This window comes from Leptonychotes weddellii, chromosome 2 (assembly GCF_054177405.1).
Source record: "Leptonychotes weddellii isolate Sample4059 chromosome 2, ASM5417740v2, whole genome shotgun sequence".
Classification (NCBI taxonomy): Eukaryota; Metazoa; Chordata; class Mammalia; order Carnivora; family Phocidae; genus Leptonychotes; species Leptonychotes weddellii.
Window position 1 is genome coordinate 141,888,223 of NC_138370.1, and position 17,793 is coordinate 141,906,015.

Sequence of the window (17,793 nt, forward strand, 5' to 3'; positions counted from 1 at the left end):
CATCCACCGTGATTATTTCTTTTTGAAGATAAATCTGTGTCCTACCACAGCTTTAAAACCTTTCCGTGAATTCGGATGACAAAGGCCAGTCAGTCCTGAGCAAGGTCTGAAAAGTCCTCCCAGTCTAGGCCTACCAGTGTCACTTGCCATCATGCCCATCCCTGTCCTCCAAAGTATTCTATTACTTTGGTTTCCTTTTGGTTTGCTCTACCACTGGGCCTTTGCACATGCTACCTTGGTCTGAAAAGTTTCTCCTTCACCTAATTCAATTCACCCAAACTTCAGGTCAGCCCAAGTGTCATTTTTCAGGCAAGCCTTCCCTGACCTCCCTAAATCTGATCCCCCATTTATTATAGGCATCTAAGTAGCTCTTTCATATTATGTGACAAACTCCATGTTACCTTTTTTTAATGCAGAAAATAATGGCCATCTACCCAATGCACTGGAAGGTCCAGAAGGGCAGAGGCCACATCTGTGTTCTTCTGAAGTACAAGGCTGACTCAAGCAGTCTCCACACCTCAATTCCATCAACAAGTAACACCCAGGGTGCTTGCTAAAATGCCTCACACCCAGACCGTGATTCTGAAGGGACAGGGGCCTCAGTCTGTTTTTACAAGCACCTTCCCTAGTTCATGTGGATGCAGAGGGGACTTCCCCTTGCTCTAAGGGTCCTAGAGACCTCAAATTCATTCTAGGTTCTTTACATTTGTCTACACCCATGCACCCAAGAGGTTAACAAACATCTCTCTAGACTACCCTCTAAGGTCGTAAGGGTTAACTCAAATGAGAGGATTAGAAAATTGGACGGAGGCATAACTAGCACCTGGTTCCAGTTACGTGGTTTCTGTAACCATTAAACCAATAATCAACTCTGATACTAAAATCCCGAGGCCCTAGCCAACATGCCATCCCCCACCAGGAGCGTGCCGGGAGCAGGTCCTTAGTATTTTCTTGGGAATCATGTCAGAAGCTAGCAGGCACAGATAGGATGAGAATTCCTATGTTAGTTTGCAGTTACAGAACTGCAAGACAAAAACCCAGCCTTAACACAGTCTGTTAACTAACTTGAAATCCCTAAGTACGTTTAGGAGGCCTATTTAAGTTAACTTGATCCACTGGACCTCAGGTGGTAACAGCTTAAAGAAACTGCCCTTGGCCACCCTGTTCCAGTCCCCACCTGTACCCTCCGTGAAACTGTGTAGTTCACAGCCCCCAGCCACAGCTAGCCAGCCGCTCGGGAGCAACCCAGAGGCAGAACCCTAACTCCCATACAGCAAGGCTGGGCTCCGCCTCCACCTCCCCCAGAAGAATGTTACTTTAATGGCTAGGTGGCTTTTCATTCGATCACTATCTTGCTTAGAAGCTTCAGCCGCACAGCCACACGGGAGCAGTAAACCTCATACTTGTGAGGCCCTCTAACAAAGTGACAGATGCAGACTGTTAGAAGAGCAGCTCTCCTAAACTTCAAAACAAAGCAAAAAAACATCTTATGCAATTTATCGATTGTTTTTGCAATACTTTTATTTGAAGGCTTTGTCAAAAATACAGCCTTGCATGAAGTATTTTGAGAAGGGAGAGGCAGAAAGGAGCAGGAAAAAAGCTAACTTGTCTGCTCCATTAGCTCACATTCAAGTAGGACCATTGTTTTTTGGGTTTCTTTTAACATTCATTTAAATGATATATTTGAAGCTGAAAGTGCTGTCACAGGACAGGCGTTTGCCTTTGCATCTCCCACACAAATCTTGACGATGGGGCCTTTTAGGGTCAACGTGGCGGAGTTTTACAGTGCAGGAGCATCTAGTCTGTTTACAACTCTGAAAAACCAAAGTGAGAAGCACATACAGAAGATAAGCCTGTGGGGACTTCCTCAAACCTCATTTTTTTTTTTCTAGTCCATTCAAACACTTCGCGAATGCACTCTACGCAAGGCCCTGTGCTGATCTTGTCCCATCCACACCCCTTCCAGCAAGGATAGGATAGGAATAGAGGGTGCTGAACCAGCTAGTCATGCTCTCATGTTGCAGAAGATTCAGTTCAGACGTGGGAAGTTTCTCTTGAAACACAGGTAGAAGGAAATCTCTTTCTGCACTTGAAGGGTGGAGAAGAAACCAGCCGGGGAGAGGAGTCAGACAAGGAAAGCCAAGAGGTGAGGCTGCCAGGTGCAAGCTGTGGATGCGGCCTAGCAGCGGGGGCTAACCCTGCCTCCCCACACACACCTGCTGCCAATGACCTGAAGTGGACACCAAAAGCAAAGCAGAAACCCCTGAGCCAGGAGCACAGCGTTTGAGGCATCCTACTTTAGGGCCTCACCCTACTCTGCCCTCATCTAAGGGAGTCTAAACCGTTTGCCATACTTGGGGGCTCTCTTCCTACCCTAGAGTGGAAGGCTTCCAACGTCCAGCTTGAGGGACGTGCATGGATTAGGCTGTTGTCGACTGACACATCAGGTTCCGACACCGTGTGCTAACAGGTCATGATCTCAGGGGCTGGGATCAAGCCCCGCGTCGGGCTCCCTCTGCCTCTCCAGCTGGCCTGTGCTTGCGCTCTCTCACTCACTCGCAAATAAAATCTTTAATAAGACCTACAGACCATTTAGCTCTTTAAAAAAAAAAAGTTTAGTCACCCCTTTCCTTAGATTATCTATCCCGCTTCCCACAGTGCAGTGCTTAGTTAAAAGTAAACCAGCAAGGTCATCATTAGCCATAAAACTGGGCAGCTTAAATCTACTCTGAAACAAATCATCCTCCCTTCGCGAGCACTCAGGCAGGACTGAAACTTTCAAACCCCATGCTTATACTGAGTATCCTCAGCGGCGTATGTGCTCCAAACAAAGCATTTGGGCAGAACAGGCAGCCTCATGACAGCAGAAAGGTATTCTAGGTTTTGATTTGCTTTCCTACATTAGACGGAGTACCAGGTAAGGCAAACATTCTTCCATGTTGCGGGAGAAGGGACAGCGTCTAAAGAGGTTAACATAACCAAGACTTGCAAGGACAGAAGGAAACAAGACCCCCAAGGCCCAGTTCCCTGGTTGAGTATTACTTCCACAATCCCCACTGAAAAGCAGTCAAAACCTAGGGTCACTGGGAACCTAGCCTCTCTCAGGATACATTCAAGAAGCTCCACCAAAACCCTCTCCCAGCTACCCAGTTTAGACACAAAGTGTATTTGATTTACTTGACAGGTGATATCCTCCACTCGGTAAGGGTTATAAGACTTCTGACAAGTTCTGCAAAACTGCTTGAAGTAAACCTGTGAGGAGAGAGGAAACGTGAAGCAAAACCCTCTCGACACCAATGTCAAAAAGATGCCGATTCCGCGGGGTTTCTTACCTTGTTGGTGCCCTGCACACACCACACGTAGGCACTTTCCCATCGGATGTTGCAGTCCTTGCAGTGATAGTAGCCATACTTCTGCTCTAAGAACTGAAGAGAAAGACACCAGCATTTAACTCACAGGATATTTAAATTAGCCTTCATTTCACAAGCTGGGAAGGACCGATTTGCTACTTAAAATTGGCAACCTCATTCCAGATCATGGAGGAAAGTGGGCTCAAGGTTTGCCCATTAGTCTCTATAATGTAGTAATTAGGTGACCTAATGGTTTAATCAAGCACACAAGCAAGCAGGAGCCTAAAAAGTTCATGTTCCAGATGCGCTTGGTTCTTCAATTTCCAACAGTGCTAGGAATCTAAATTGCGGATAAACCAGAATTCGTATTTAACATGAACTAAAGTAGTACTGTCTTATTCTTGAGCTTCTCATCTCCCCCTCCCCGTGAGAAACAAGTGTTTGGAGTTAGGCCTTTAAGTGCTCTCCAAAGTTCCTGCCAATTCTAGAGCAATTTCATAGGTGAGCAAACATTGGTCCAGGAAAGTTAGGAGGCAAGATTACACAAGGTTTAAATTACACACAGCTTCTGTCCAACTTGACTCCCTCCGCCTCTCCTCCCCTGCTCCCAACAGCCGTGGGCTGACTGTGCGAGAGACCCCAAAGGAGGCCTCCAGTGCTCGCACTACCTACCTCGGCCTTATCCACTTCTCCGCGTTACCACTGCCCCCCGCGCACTCCAGCCCTTTAGGGTCAGCCAGTGGGAGCTGGCCCCCACGCCTGCCCCGCTCGGGCAGCGGACACAGTGGCCCGAGTGCTTTAGCAACGCTGAGGTCCCGAATAAGGGTACTTTCTAGGAGCAAGAAAAGATCCCAAGGGAGGCACGTCAAGAGCTCTAGCTTCCAGGAGGAGCTTGGGAAGTTCGGGCAAGAATCAGGGGAGAGCTGACCAGGACCCCAGTAGTTGACGGTTAGGGCTTTTTGCCACACTGAATTCAGAGAGGTGAGTGCGATCCTCAGGAAACGACTCTCCTGCCACCAGGTTCCCCTTAGGATGTCCTGCTGAGCACCCCACCTAGATCGTCCAGATGAGGAATCAACACCCGACTCCGCGTCCACGGTCAGGGTTGTTGTTTTTTAAACAGTCAATGCGCTCGGAAGAGGAGGATTACCAGGGCGTCTCTCGCCAACCTGTGGGGCCCGTTTTACAACCGCCGCCAACAAGCAGGCTGCGCTCGTTGAATTCTGCGGGGGGTAAAGGCCGCTGCCCTGCCGCTGTGAGCGGCTGCGAAAAGGCACCCAGCCGTGGCCCGCCCCTAAGGAAGCCGGCCCTCCACGGCTGGCGCGCAGCCACGGGCGACGGGCGAGAGGAGACCACGCGCCCGTGGCCGCCTGGGCCTCACCTGGAAGCGCGGCCGCTCCTTGGCCTGTTCGGGGCTCCGGGGCGACGACCTCTCGCCCGCGGCGTCCTGGGCCCGCCCCACCGGCGGGGGCTGCTCCGGACTCCTGGGCGCGCGCCGCCGGGCCGCTTCCCCTGCCCCGCTCGCCCGCGGCGGCAGCCCGAGCCCGGCGACCGGCGGCTCCCAGCTCGTCCGCACCGCGGCCTGGGCCTCGTCTTCGTCCCCTTCCTCCTCTTCGGGCCGCGGCCGTTGGGGCGCCTTCCTCGCCGACCCCTCTCCCTCCTCGGGGCCCCGGGGCCTCGGAGGCGCCGGCTTCCGCTCTCCCTCCGGCGCCGCGGGCCTCTGCTCCCCAGCCGCGCTGTCGGCCCCTTCCAGGAAGGTGGTGAGGCGGCGGGAGGCCACGGGCGAGTACACGGCGACGGTGCGCGGGAAGCGCACGGGCCGCGGGGCGCCGCTCGGGGGGCTGCCCTGCTCCGGGCCCCGGCGCGCCGGCTGCGGGGACGCCGAGCCGCCGCCGCCCGCACCCTCGAGGCCAGGGCCGGCCAGGGGACCGGAGTCGCGGGCCCTGCGCAGCAGCGTGCGCCGCCCCAGCGAGCACTGCACCGAGGCGTCGCGGCGCGGGTTCACCTGCACCGCCACGTCCCGGCTGCCGGCCCTGTGGGGCCGCGGGCCCAGGCCCGGGCTCACCTGCGACAGGAGGGCCATGAGCTGCGCCCGCTGGTAGCTGTCAAAGTACTCGGCGGCCGTCAGCGGCCCGCAGCCCGGGAAAGAGGACGCGGCCGCCCCGGCAGAGGAGGACGACGAGGAGGACGACGCGGGAGCGTAGCCCCCGCCCCGGTGCCGCCAGCCGCCCCCGCCCGCCGCGCCCTTGCTCTTGGCGGCCGGCGGGTAGGGGTACGGGTACGAGTAGGGGATGCACGCCGGGTACATGTAACCGTCCAGCACCTCATCCCCCAGGGCAGCCATAAGCGCAGCCCGGGCCGCTCCCGAAGCCGCCCTGCCCTAAATAGGCAGCCCTGCGGAGGCAGCCGGCCGCCGACTCCCCCCCCCCCCCGCCACGCCGCTCCCCTCGCTGCGCGGCCCCCCGCACCCTGCCCGTCGCCGGCTCGCGTCCCGGAGTCCCCGCCTAGGCGGCCTGTCCCTGACCTCGGTGGGGAAATTTTCCACACCCGGAGGTCGGCACAAACACCCTTCGGTGATGGGGAAAGACTGCTTTCTTTGTGCTGCAGGAACTGATTTGTGAGTGAGCCCGCCGGAGGTGAAGAGGATACCAGCAAAAGAGCGCAATCACCGGGATTAGCCGAGCCAGGTGGTCCCCGGGCCTTGATGATCCCAGGTGTCTGCGCCGCCCGGGAAGCTGAGGCGAAGCTGGGTGCCTCTGTCTGGCTAGTGAGCAAAAATGCACAGGTTTGGGGGAACTGCTTTGGGTCTGTTACCTATGATCTCAGATTCTAGTTTCATTATTTCAGAACTGCTCTGAAAAGTCCGCCCCTTGTACCCTTTCGGGAACTCCATAGGGAAAGCACTCGAAGGCATCCGTATCTAGGCTAATTGTTTTCTCCCCTGGAGCACGTCCTCCCCTCCCCTCCACCCCCCACCTCAAGCGAGTACCACGAGGTATTGATGTCTTTTGGGGTGGAGAGTACTAAAATTCTCCTAACCAAATTATCCCTCCAAAAGATAACTGATTGGCGATGTGTCGACATAAATGCAGAAACCAAATCAGTCCCCAACTGAGAAGAAAATGCCTTGTTCCCTGGAAGAATGTTAGTTGTCCATTATTAATCGATATCAGATACACATTAATGTACTTTTTGTGTTGACTTGATACAGGTTTGACAATAAAATACTGTATTTCATTGCTTAGTTGACCTGTTTTGGGATTTTTTTTTTTTTAATACAGCTCAAAATTCAACACTGTCTGGTATTCCTAAGTTGAGCAAGCACTTGGTTTTTTTACAATTACATTACACTCAATTATGCTTTACAAATTGCTTTCAAATTATGCTTTACCAAAAAAAATAGCTTGTTTTTACTCATAAGATAGTGCACCAGAATTCTACATTTCCAAGACCCTGTTTTCTAGGAGTTTACATATTTGAAACATAGAAATTGGTAATGGTAAAAACCAAAGAGCACATTTAACATGTTCTGGCTTTACTCTAGCAGTCCCAGGTGCAAGTTATATTATGACACTGATTTGTAATTTGGGAAAAGACTTGGTTAATACACCAATGCAACCTTACAATGGGAAGATCATAATTGTGACACGTATGATAATGTGAACCATTTGTTATCCTTTATGTAAACCATATTCACTACCACAGACCATAAAGATGAAGTAATATTTCAGCAAGATAGAAGCGCCTCTGTATCTTCACGTTCAGAGAGAAGTCTGAGTGGTTTCCATCATAATTAAATTATCAGCTTTCACTGTGCCATAGGAAGTGTCTGCCATTTCCTCTTCTTTTAGTTTCTTATAAGAAATATCTGTATCTTCATCTTCATCTAGAGGATCTCGCTTGTGTGATATTTTCCTTCCATACACTTTATATATTAAAACCAAAATCCCTGCTTCTGCAGACTGGAAAAGGGCATAAAGCAAGGGAAACATGTACATACTTCCGATGAATTGCGGTGGGAAGGCCAGTTTCAGAATGGCAGTACAGAGCTGCACATTCTGACTACCCGTTTCCAGGCATACGGTCCTCTTGCAGTTGGCTGGAAGATGGAAGAGAGTAGCTAAGCCGTAGCCTGAGGCATAGCCTGCCAAAGGCATAAAAATTGCTATCATGTAAACACTTGCAGGAATACTCAACAGCAGTTCAGGTCCTAACATAGTGCCAGTCATTATGAAAAGGACCACCAGCGTCACTAGCAGAGACCACAGGGAAACCTAGTAATAGAAAATGAACAGACAAACCATCAAAAATAGGATAGTTGATATGGAATTCAGGCAAGCGAATCCGAGGCTCTTGCAAGAAGAGACACATCTAGGCTCACCTCCCACACAGTGGAGACCTTTACCACAGCAGTCTTTGACAAAGTACTTCTGAGGATGGGTAGGTCCGCCTTCAGGATGAGTCCGGGTCCTTGTTGGACAGTTCTAATTGTTTGGAGGCCTGTCCTTACGACAAGTGACAATCTGCCTTCCCTAACAACTAGCCATTATCTTGGATAGACACTCAGGAGCAGCATAGACCAGACTCCTGTTTGTTTGTTTAATTAACTTATTTATTTGACTCCTGTTTAAAAAACAGGAGCAGAAGGGCACCTGGGTGGCTCAGTTGGTTAGGTGTCTGCCTTTGGCTCAGGTCATGATCCAGGGTCCTGGGATCGAGTCCCGCATTGGGCTCCTTGCTCAGGGGGGAGGCCTGCTTCTCCCTCTGCCCCTCCCCCCTGCTCATCATTCCCTCTCTTGCTCTCTCTCGAATAAATAAAATCTTTAAAAAATAAATAAAAAGTAAAAAACAGGAGGGGAGGGGCGCCTGGTGGCTTAGTCGGTTGAGCATCGACTCTTGATTTTAGCTCAGGTCATGATCTCACGGATCAAGCTTGGCAATGGGCTCCTTAATGAGCATGGTGCCTGCTTGGGGTTCTCCCTCTCTCTCTGCCCACCCCCTCTTCTTCTCTTTCTCTCTCTCTCTAAAACAAAACAAAACAAAAGAAACAAACAAAAAACAGGAGGGGAAGGCTACTCTTCTTCAGGCAGATGTCTCCAGACTTTCATGTAACTCTGTGGTGGGAGTCCTGATGGTTCTGAACATGTGTTTAATTTGTGCGCGTACCTCTTAAAAACAGCAGTTAGAATTGAGCTCAACACACCAGGTCTGGTCTGATGAACAGAGTGGGCAAATGACCATTACCTTCCCTGACCAGGACCCCATGTTTTCCATAAGAAATTAGTTCTGGTTTTACACGTGATATAAAAAGCTATTAAAATTTATGAAACTTACATGTGATATTTTCAAACTTCAAAATACTTTGTATTTCAGAGAATTGATAGCAATATTGAAACAATTACCAACTCAGATTATGTAAGTGAAAAATGTAAACAGAAGAAGTGAGGAATTCTTTGTAATTCTGAACATCCCCTTTTCAATCTGTTCATGAGAAAACTCCCACCTGTAAATCTCTAATGATGCTAAAAATTCTTACATATAATAGATGGATTTTAAATATAGTACAACTGACTTTGTATAAGACACTGCACCGTCTTGATGTCTGACTGGTACATCTCACTCATTCAAGTAAGACAAGCTGTGAAAATAGTAAGGTGGAAACCTAAAAATTCCTCTCCTAGTTCTCCTTCAGATTAGTAGTTAGTTTTTGTTTTTGTTTTTTTTTAACAGGGGTGGGGGTTGGGAGGTGTCTGTGAAGGAAACCAGAGATCCAGAAGAACAGTTTAAGTGTTGCTTCTGGTTTGCTGGATATCTGGGGGAAACCCCTTTGGAGTCTGTGGGATTGGCATATACTTCATACTCTTTTAAAAATTATTTAAAATTTATCTGGGCTGGACAAAAAGTCTACGCTAGAGGGTGCTGAAATTATTATATAAAGTACTCAAGCTACAAAGGTACAACAGGCAGAAACCAAACTATTATAAATCAAAACTTTTTTTAAGTACTCTACACCCAACGTGGGGCTCGAACTCATGACCCAGATATTAAGAGTTGCAGGCTCTACTGACTGAGCCAGCCAGGCGCCCCTGAGGTTTTCTTATATTAAGATGTGTGTCCACTGGGACGCCTGGGTGGCTCAGTCGGTTAGCGTCTGCCTTGGGCTCAGGTCATGATCCCAGGGTCCTGGGATCAAGTCCCGCATCGGGCTCCCTGCTCCGTGGGGAGCCTGCTTCTCGCTCTGCCTCTGTCTCTCTCTCTGTCTCTCATGAATAAATAAATAAAATCTTAAAAAAAAAAAAAGATGTGTGTCCACATCAAAAGCTTTGACAGGAAATCTGATTCTTCATTGTAAAAATATTGGCTCCAAAATTTCTTTTGAACTATTTTAAATCATTTGGGTGAGCACTGACATTGAAGAATCATTTTACAGTGTTTGCAAAAATGTAAAAGTGTTATATAGCATACTTTATGAGTTAGGAGTAGGAATAGGTTCACCTTAAATTCAAAGTGAGCCAATCTTACCGAAATGTCTATTACTTAAATATATTTATCTGTTTTTAGCATGGGAATAGCTTATTTGATTGACTTTCTCTTAGAATTCCTAGGTGTTTTTTTGTTTTTTTTTAAAGATTTTATGTATTTGACAGAGACATAGCGAGAGAAGGAACACAAGCAGGGGGAGTGGGAGAGGGAGAAGCAGGCTTCCCGCCGAGCAGGGAGCCCGATGCGGGGCTCAATCCTAGGACCTGGGATCATGACCTGAGCCGAAGGCAGACGCCTAATGACTGAGCCACCCAGGCGCCCCTAGAATTCCTAGGTTTTATAGCATTAGCTTAATAGTATCAGCTTCATGATTAAGCTTAATGTGTTCTTAATGTATTTCAAGATTATTTGTAGGTATACTATATATGTAATATATAAAATATATGTATATTTACATATATATAAATTTATTATATTCAAAATATGTTTATTATATATATATTTTTTAAAGATTTATTTATTTATTTATTTATTTGACAGAGAGAGAGAGACAGTGAGAGAGGGAACACAAGCAAGGGGAGTGGGAGAGGGAGAAGCAGGCTTCCCGCTGAGCAGGGAGCCCCATGCGGTACTCGATCCCAGGACCCTGGGATCATGACCTGAGCCGAAGGCAGCCGCTTAATGACTGAGCCACCCAGGCGCCCCAATATATGTTTATTATAGAGCACAATTTTTTTACTCAAGACTGGATATATGTGTATAAAAGAACCCTTTATTTTTCATATTAATAAAAGTTAGCTTCTCTGAATAATCAGGTTTTAGATTCATCTATTATTTATTTAAAATTAACTTATTTAATTAATATAAGTAAAACACAAAAGATTATGTCTTCTTAAATCTACCTAATTGAAACATTGGAGAAACTCTTTTCACTTGTCTAAATGAATTTGCCTGTGCATTAACAGTAATTACTTATGTATTTTGAGTAACTTCCTAAAATGAGAGTCCTATTCATGGTTTACTCTTATTTACTATTTTTGAGTTTTCAAAGAAAGCTCAGTTGACAAATATTTAATTTTTTCTCCAGTCAACTTTACAAAATCTCTACTTCTCAAAAAGCACCAGTTGTTTTTTTTAATAAAGCAATACTGGAAATAGTACACAAAATAATAGGACTTCTCATCCTTTCACTAGCCTTAGAAACCATATGCAGTACTGCAATGGGGAAGGAAAACCACACAGATTTACTTATGGTTATATATTCTGCATTATTTATCCAGGACCCAATCTTATTTTGTGCTTTAAAGTCAATATTTTGTGTATTCTATTGCCTCAATGTGATTTTTAAATTACTTTTGGTCTTATTAGTGTCAACTTATTTTTAGAAAATTAATAAAACATTTTAAAGGAAATGTCTACAGAGTTTCTAAGAATTAGAGTTCCACTTTTTAAAAAGATAGTAATACATTTCTAAAATACTGGACAAATTCAATTCATATAATTTTATTTCATCTGCTTTGATTCTTTTTTTTTTTTAAAGATTTTTTTATTTATTTGACAGAGAAAGACACAGCGAGAGAGGGAACCCAAGCAGGGGGAGTGGGAGAGGGAGAAGCAGGCTTCCGGCGGAGCAGGGAGCCCAATGCGGGGCTCGATCCCAGGACCCTGGGATCATGACCCGAGCCGAAGGCAGACGCTTAACGACTGAGCCACCCAGGCGCCCCATCTGCTTTGACTCTTAATAATGCAAGATTTGTTAGTGGAAAATATGTTGCCAATTAATGGCACTGATATCTCTTTCCCCTGTGATATATTTCCTCCTGTGAATACTAGTAGTTTTCTTATGCTGTTTTTAATTAAGCTTTGTCTTAATTAAAGCTATGAGTTTTTGGAATGCCAAAAGACAGAAGTTATCTTTGTGGCACAAACTTTTTTTTTCAAGTTTATCCATGCAAGGGCTGCCAAGTTTTCTTCCTTATCCCTCTTTCCCAAACTTCTTAGCATTTCAGCCAGGGGTCAGAGACCAAGGACTCTCTAAATACACTAAGTACATGAAAGGAAGAGTGACCTCACCTTCACAATGTAGTCCGCCACCCGGTTGTATTTATACCGAATGAAGACCCCCAAGCCAATAGGGATGAGAGTGCTGCAGAGAGTCAGGGTCACCGCCCCCAGCGGTAGTAATTGCACCAGGGGGGTGTTGATCCAAGCGCGGCTATAGATCCACAGGCACAGGGGCATCAAGATTAGGGCCAGAAGCGTAGAGGAGATGGTCATGATGATGCTGCAGAAAAGGGAATGAACAGAATTCAGAATGGGCTCTGTACCAAGAATCTCCTTTGCACATTGGGTAACCTCTCTCTTGCACATTGGGTAGAGGAGAAAAAGACTGCAAGTCTGGAGCTTGAAGTGTGGGGAGAACCCACTTCATCCAGGGAACTGCCAAGAGAACAGCACCTCTAAGCCCAACTGAAACAGGAACCCCAGATTTGGGGGCGGGGGGAATCTGAGAACTGTTGCCCCGGCTTTATAAAGCCTATTGAGCTGGCTACAGTCTGTCTGGATGATTCTGAGGGCAAGGAACATCTTTCTTTCTTTTTTAGTCCTCCAAAGCACCCTGTTAGACATGGCAAAGCTATGTCAACACGACTTGTTGGACTGAACTCAATTATATTGTCCTCTATATGAGATCACTTTCTTCATTGGGGCCAAGAGCCTTATTTTGCTTTTGCATTTCCGGCGAGACCTAGCTTCAGGCTTCCCAGTTCCCTTTGTCTTCCAGAGGCCGGAGACCTCCGCTGACAGCCCAGCCCTCAGGGAAGATGGTCGGAGGGCCGTCAGAGCAGCTGCCCGTCTAGGTCTTTCCCCCTACATCACTACCTCCTCCCATCTGCCTTGACTTCGAAAGCCCGGGCGTCACCTCTTCCTGCGCTCTCTCCAACCGCCTCTCCTTCCTCTCTGCTGCGTCTCGAACCCGCGGCTCAGCGTGGCTGCTTGGGGTGCGAGAGATGCCCAAGGACCAGACAGCTCCGTACCTGAGGTTCATGTCGCCGTCCACCAGCAGGGACATGAGGTTGGAGAGATTCCCGCCGGGACAGCAGCCACACAGGAGCACGGCCACGGCGGCCACCTCGTTCAGCGAGAAGGCCAGGGCCAGCAGGAAGGCCAGCAGCGGCAGCAAGCCGAACTGGCAGAGCGCGGCCAGCAGCGCGCCCACGGGCCGGCGGACGTGCTCCCCGAAGTGGTTCACGTCCACCGTGCAGCCCAGGCCCAGCATGGTGATGCACAGGGCGGCGCCCACGAACACGTTCAGCCCGTGGTTCAGCGGCGTGTCCCAGAACGGGGTCTGGGGGTGCGCCCAGGGGTGGGGGAACAGGGACGGGCCCAGGCTGGCCGCGCCGCCCGCCGAGCCGCCCGCCGTCGGCTCCGAGGTGGGCGTGGGGCCGGGGCTGAAACCGACGCCGGGACTGGGCGCGAGACTGAGCCCGGGGCCGGCGCTGGAGGTGGGGGCGACGGGCAGGTCCGAGCCGGGGCGCAGGCTGCTGGCATTGGGCGACAGCGTGTAGTTGTCCGGCTGCAGCGAGGACGGGGCGAAGAGCAGCGTCGCGTTGTCGGGGCCGTCCATGGCGCTGGGGCGGGAGGCCGCGGGTCTGCGGTTCCCGGGCCCCGCGCGTCTCTCCGCCGGTCCTGCGGTCGCCGCCGCCGCCGTCCGCCCGCCCGTCGGTCCGCAGCAGCAGACGAAGCTCGGTCCGCAGCCCGGGCTGCGCGGCGCTGACGTCTCCGCGGCGTCGGGTGCGGCGTGGGGGGTGGGGGTGGGGTCCTCGGCAGGCGGCACTTAGAGCGCAGCCCCCCAGGGTGAAGGCAATCGCCGTGCCCCCGCGCCCGGCAGGCCCCGCCCCGCCGCCGGTCCCTCCTTTTAATCACCAGTAAGTGGTTCTGTGAGAGTGTAGCCAGGGGCGGAACAAAGACCTGACAAAGGACGAGAAGAAGAAAAACCGTGCCTGGCTGCCGATCAAGTTCTCTGATGGGCTCTGCCTCTTTCATAATGAAATCTGGAGACCCAGACACGGGGGGTGGGGGTGGGGAGGAGAGAGAGCGAGCGAGCTTATCTAGGCACGCACAAAAAGTACATACACTGTTCAAATAGCCTGCAACCCTGAGCATGGGGAGGGGGTCCCTGACTTAATATGAGCGGTTCTCTGGTAGCAAGACACAATATCTGGCTTTAATTTGCTAACAGGTTTTTTTTAATTCTTTTTTTTTTAATTTTTAAGTAAAATAAATAATTTGCTAACAGTTTTTAAATAAGATATGTTCAGACTTAAAGTAGAAAGTAGTAATACCGGTGGGCTTGGCAGGTGCGTGTGCATTATTCCATTTGATTCTCACAGCGGAGCCTTGAGAGATGCTGTTAACTCAGTTCTTCCACATGAGGAATCGGAGGCTCAGGGAAATCTCAGTCTCATCAGCCAAACCCACAGCAGTACCTGGATGAATGTGCACCGTGATACGTCGTTATAGAGTACAGTGAAGAGCTCTGCTAAGAAAAGCCTCCGTGAAAAATGAGTTTTGGAAATTATTGGCAGATGGGGAGACGATGTTTCTCAGCGGCCATATATTTATGAAGTGTTCTGAGTACAGCCCCAGCATTAGGATTAAAGGACCGAAAAGAAATAAAGTGGTGGGATTCCCTGCTTCAGACAGGTTTATCCCCAAACAAATCAGATTCAGAGTTCATGGCACTGTGGACTCAACAACTTTCAGTCAGTCCCCAGAAGCATCTACAAAGGAGAGAGACCTCTCTGCATACCAAGGAGGTGGAGCCATTTGAGAAGGCATCCATCTGTCTTGAAGCCATAGCTGTTGAGTTGTGAAAGCCAACAGGAGGATTTTCTAGCCAGAAGTCTTAGCTCAGGGTTAGTTTGAGAGGAGCCAAGACCCTAGTGTGAATTCTTCCTCCTGGGTACTTATCCTTCCCCCCCCCTTTTCTGACACTAGAGGAGAATGTGTGACTTCCATTTCCCAGTGGTGGACTGAGCTCCTGTGTTTATCTTTTCTCCTCCCCAAATCTCATGAAAATGACAGAATACGAAAAATAAGATTAAATTCACAGCATATTGCATTCATAATCACAAATAATTTATTTTTTTTCTCCATTGGACCATAAATTCCATGGGGGCAGAGCTGCTGCAAGCATTTAGGAAAATAATGTGCCTTCATACTTTCCCAAAGCCATAAACCCAAGAAAACCATGCAGTGACGTCTATTGAGATTTGAAGGAAGTGGGATGTGATAATCTAAGTTTTCATTTAGGCTTACGTAAGCAAAACAAAGATAATCAGATATACAGTGAAACATGCTACCCAAATACTTTCATTAGAGAGGTATATCCAGGGGGGACAGGGAGAAACAGACAAGATAAGGAGTCCCTGCTGAGCCTTTACATTCTTCAAACCACAGGATGAGATAAGCCAAGAACACAGATGGCAGAGGGTGAGCTGAAGCCTCACTCTGCAGGCATTGCCCCTGTTTGCCCCCTCCTCGTGTTAATGATATTAAAATCCACAATCAAATTCAATAAGCAGTAATTAGAGGCAGACCAACTCATCCAACTAGCTCCTCTCTTGGTTTGGGGAGGGATTGGGGAGGTGATTTATACAATGGGCAAAGAGCAAAAAGCAGAAAGGGATAGACCTGTTTTGTAAATCAGCAAACTCACAGTAAACCTGCAGTTTGGGGGGCTTCTTGGGGCCTGAAGACCTGTCATCTCCCGGCTGATGTGGTTGTTCTCAATGTAAAGAAAGCAGGTGTTCCTGCCTCCCCTCGTCCTTCTGATCTCCTTCACTATTTAGGAGAAAACGCCAGGAGTAGAAAACAGTGCTCATAATCCAGGTGTGGTACTGGCAGGGGTCACTTAGCCTCCTCAGTTATCTTCCTTTTACTCTTGCTGCCACCAAGGAGGGTGTGGCCCACCCAGAGGAGAGAGAATACATAGAAGGGAGAGGCAGCAACATAGCACTCGGAAAATATGCCGTGGGGGGTTGGGGGGAGGCGAGAATAAGTTTAGAACCTTGTTGCACACCATACACCAAAAACAATTCCATGTAGATTAAAGGGTTAACTATAGGGTGCCTGGGTGGCTCATTCGGTTAAGCATCTGCCTTCAGCTCAGGTCATGGTCTCAGGGTCCTGGGATCGAGCCCCGCATCAGGCTCCTTGCTCTCTCTCTCTCTCAAATAAATAAATAAAATCTTTAAAATATATATAGAAACAATAAGAACATTTTTAAAAAAGATTTTATTTATTTATTTGACAGAGAGAGAGTACAAGCAGGGGGAGTGGGAGGTGGAGGGAGAGGAGAAGCAGGCTTCCCACCGAGCAGGGAGCCCTATGCGGGGCTCGATCCCAGGACCCTGGGATCATGACCTGAGCCAAAGGCAGACGTTTAACGCTTAAGGACTGAGCCACACAGGCGCCCCCCCAATTTTTTTTTTTTAAGTGAGAGCTACATTGAGTGTTTACTATATACAGAGAATCTTCTAAGCCTTTACATGGACCATCTCCTTTAACTCTTACAATAGGCTTAATGGGGTTAGAAATTTGCAAGTCATTTCCTCGCAGGAAGAGAGCCAGGATTGGAACCCACACTTTTGGATCCCAAAGTCTGCTCTCCGAAGCCTGATGTGGAGTGGTTAAATAAATGAATGCACTAACACAGGAGACTGCTATGCAGATGCTAAATATCATGTTTATGATCAGAGTTGTTAATCCGGACTCCATTGGTGAATCTGAGAACCTCCTGAAATGAGGTATCAACTTTTCTGAATATGTACATTTTTTTTTCCTGAAAAGTGAGTCCATGATTTTCTCAGGTTCCAAAAAGAGTCCCAAGACCTATTTAGAGGAATAATAAAGGAGAAATTCCTGTGATAAAATCCTAAGTGATAAAACAAGTTAAAAAGCTATAAATACACACACACATATTTATATTCTAGTAAATATATAAATATATATAAATTTAGAGGGAATTTCTCCAACATATAGTATATCTGCATGGTATTATTAAAACTGATTTTTAGGGGTGCCTGGGTGACTTTGTCAGTTAAGTATCCGACTCTTGGCTTTGGCTCAGATCATGATCTCAGGGTCCTGAGATCCAGGCCACCCCTCCCAGTTGGGCTCTGTGCTCAGTGGGGAGTCTGCTTGAGATTCTCTCTCTCTCTCTGCCCTACCCCCACCCCACCCCCCGCTCTTGTGCTTGTGCACGTTTTTTCTCTCTCTCTCTCAAATAAATCTTTTTATTTTTTACTTTTAAATATTTATTTATTTGAGAGAGAGAGAGAGAAAGAGAGAGAGGAGAGGGAGAGGGAGATGCAGACTCCCCTCTAAGCAGGGAGCCAGATGCTGGGCTCAATCCCAGGACCCTGGGATCATGACCTGAGCTGAAGGCAGGCACTTAACCGACTGAGCCACCCAGGCACCCCTTAAATAAATAAATCTTTTTTAAAAAGTGATTTTTAGTTTTTTCTCTTTTTAAAAAAATTTTTACCATGTTCCTGAATTTCTGCCATAATAGTATTTTATAATCAGAAAAATATGTTATTTTTTAAAGTATCAAATCCAGAGGAAAAATAAATTCCACAAGTGTCAAAATTCCACTTTAATCAATCTTCAGCCCATAGGTTGATAGGGAAAACAGGCAAAAGACACAATTTACAATAGAAAAAGTATATGCTATTTATTGGATAGAAAACATTTTATTTGGGCACCTGGGTGGCTCAGATGGTTAAGTGTCTGTCTTTGGCTCAGGTCATGATCCCAGGGTCCTGGGATCGAGTCCCGCATTGGGTTCCCTGCTCCTTGGGGAGCCTGCTTCTCCCTCTGCCTCTCTCTCTCTCTCTGTTTCTCATGAATAAATAAATAAAATCTTTAAAAAAAAGTTTTATTTCACTAGTAGTTA

At 48.0% G+C, this 17,793-nt stretch overlaps 2 protein-coding genes and 1 long non-coding RNA gene across 3 annotated transcripts in view; all 3 read right to left on the reverse strand.

The window, feature by feature from the left end:
• The window catches only part of LOC145720199 (uncharacterized), a 204,006-nt gene that overhangs the window by 140,563 nt on the left and 45,650 nt on the right, over positions 1-17,793 (reverse strand). The window lies entirely within an intron of this gene.
• Positions 1,505-5,801, reverse strand: ZAR1 (zygote arrest 1). The gene is made up of 4 exons (XM_081812403.1): positions 4,732-5,801; positions 3,333-3,425; positions 3,178-3,252; positions 1,505-1,814 (listed from the first exon to the last, which is right to left on the reverse strand). The coding sequence occupies exons 1-4, from the start codon at positions 5,692-5,694 to the stop codon at positions 1,671-1,673; spliced, it is 1,275 nt and encodes a 424-aa protein (XP_081668529.1). The 5' UTR covers positions 5,695-5,801; the 3' UTR covers positions 1,505-1,670.
• SLC10A4 (solute carrier family 10 member 4) lies at positions 6,600-13,587 on the reverse strand. The gene is made up of 3 exons (XM_006740892.2): positions 12,869-13,587; positions 11,907-12,117; positions 6,600-7,624 (listed from the first exon to the last, which is right to left on the reverse strand). Exons 1-3 carry the CDS (start codon positions 13,456-13,458, stop codon positions 7,112-7,114), a joined length of 1,314 nt encoding a protein of 437 aa, XP_006740955.1. The 5' UTR covers positions 13,459-13,587; the 3' UTR covers positions 6,600-7,111.

What these genes read in the sequence shown, in the direction of transcription:
- ZAR1 (XM_081812403.1), bottom strand. Translation starts at nt 5,694, where the DNA reads ATGGCTGCCCTGGGGGATGAGGTGCTGGACGGTTACATGTACCCGGCG. An exon ending in AGGAGCGGCCGCGCTTCCAG is followed by an intron (nt 3,426 to 4,731) that starts GTGAGGCCCAGG and finishes CTTTCTCTTCAG; the next exon opens with TTCTTAGAGCAGAAGTATGG. An exon ending in TGGAGGATATCACCTGTCAA is followed by an intron (nt 1,815 to 3,177) that starts GTAAATCAAATA and finishes TTGGTTTTTCAG; the next exon opens with AGTTGTAAACAGACTAGATG.
- SLC10A4 (XM_006740892.2), bottom strand. Translation starts at nt 13,458, where the DNA reads ATGGACGGCCCCGACAACGCGACGCTGCTCTTCGCCCCGTCCTCGCTG. An exon ending in GACGGCGACATGAACCTCAG is followed by an intron (nt 12,118 to 12,868) that starts GTACGGAGCTGT and finishes CCTTTTCTGCAG; the next exon opens with CATCATCATGACCATCTCCT. An exon ending in TGGCGGACTACATTGTGAAG is followed by an intron (nt 7,625 to 11,906) that starts GTGAGGTCACTC and finishes TTCTATTACTAG; the next exon opens with GTTTCCCTGTGGTCTCTGCT.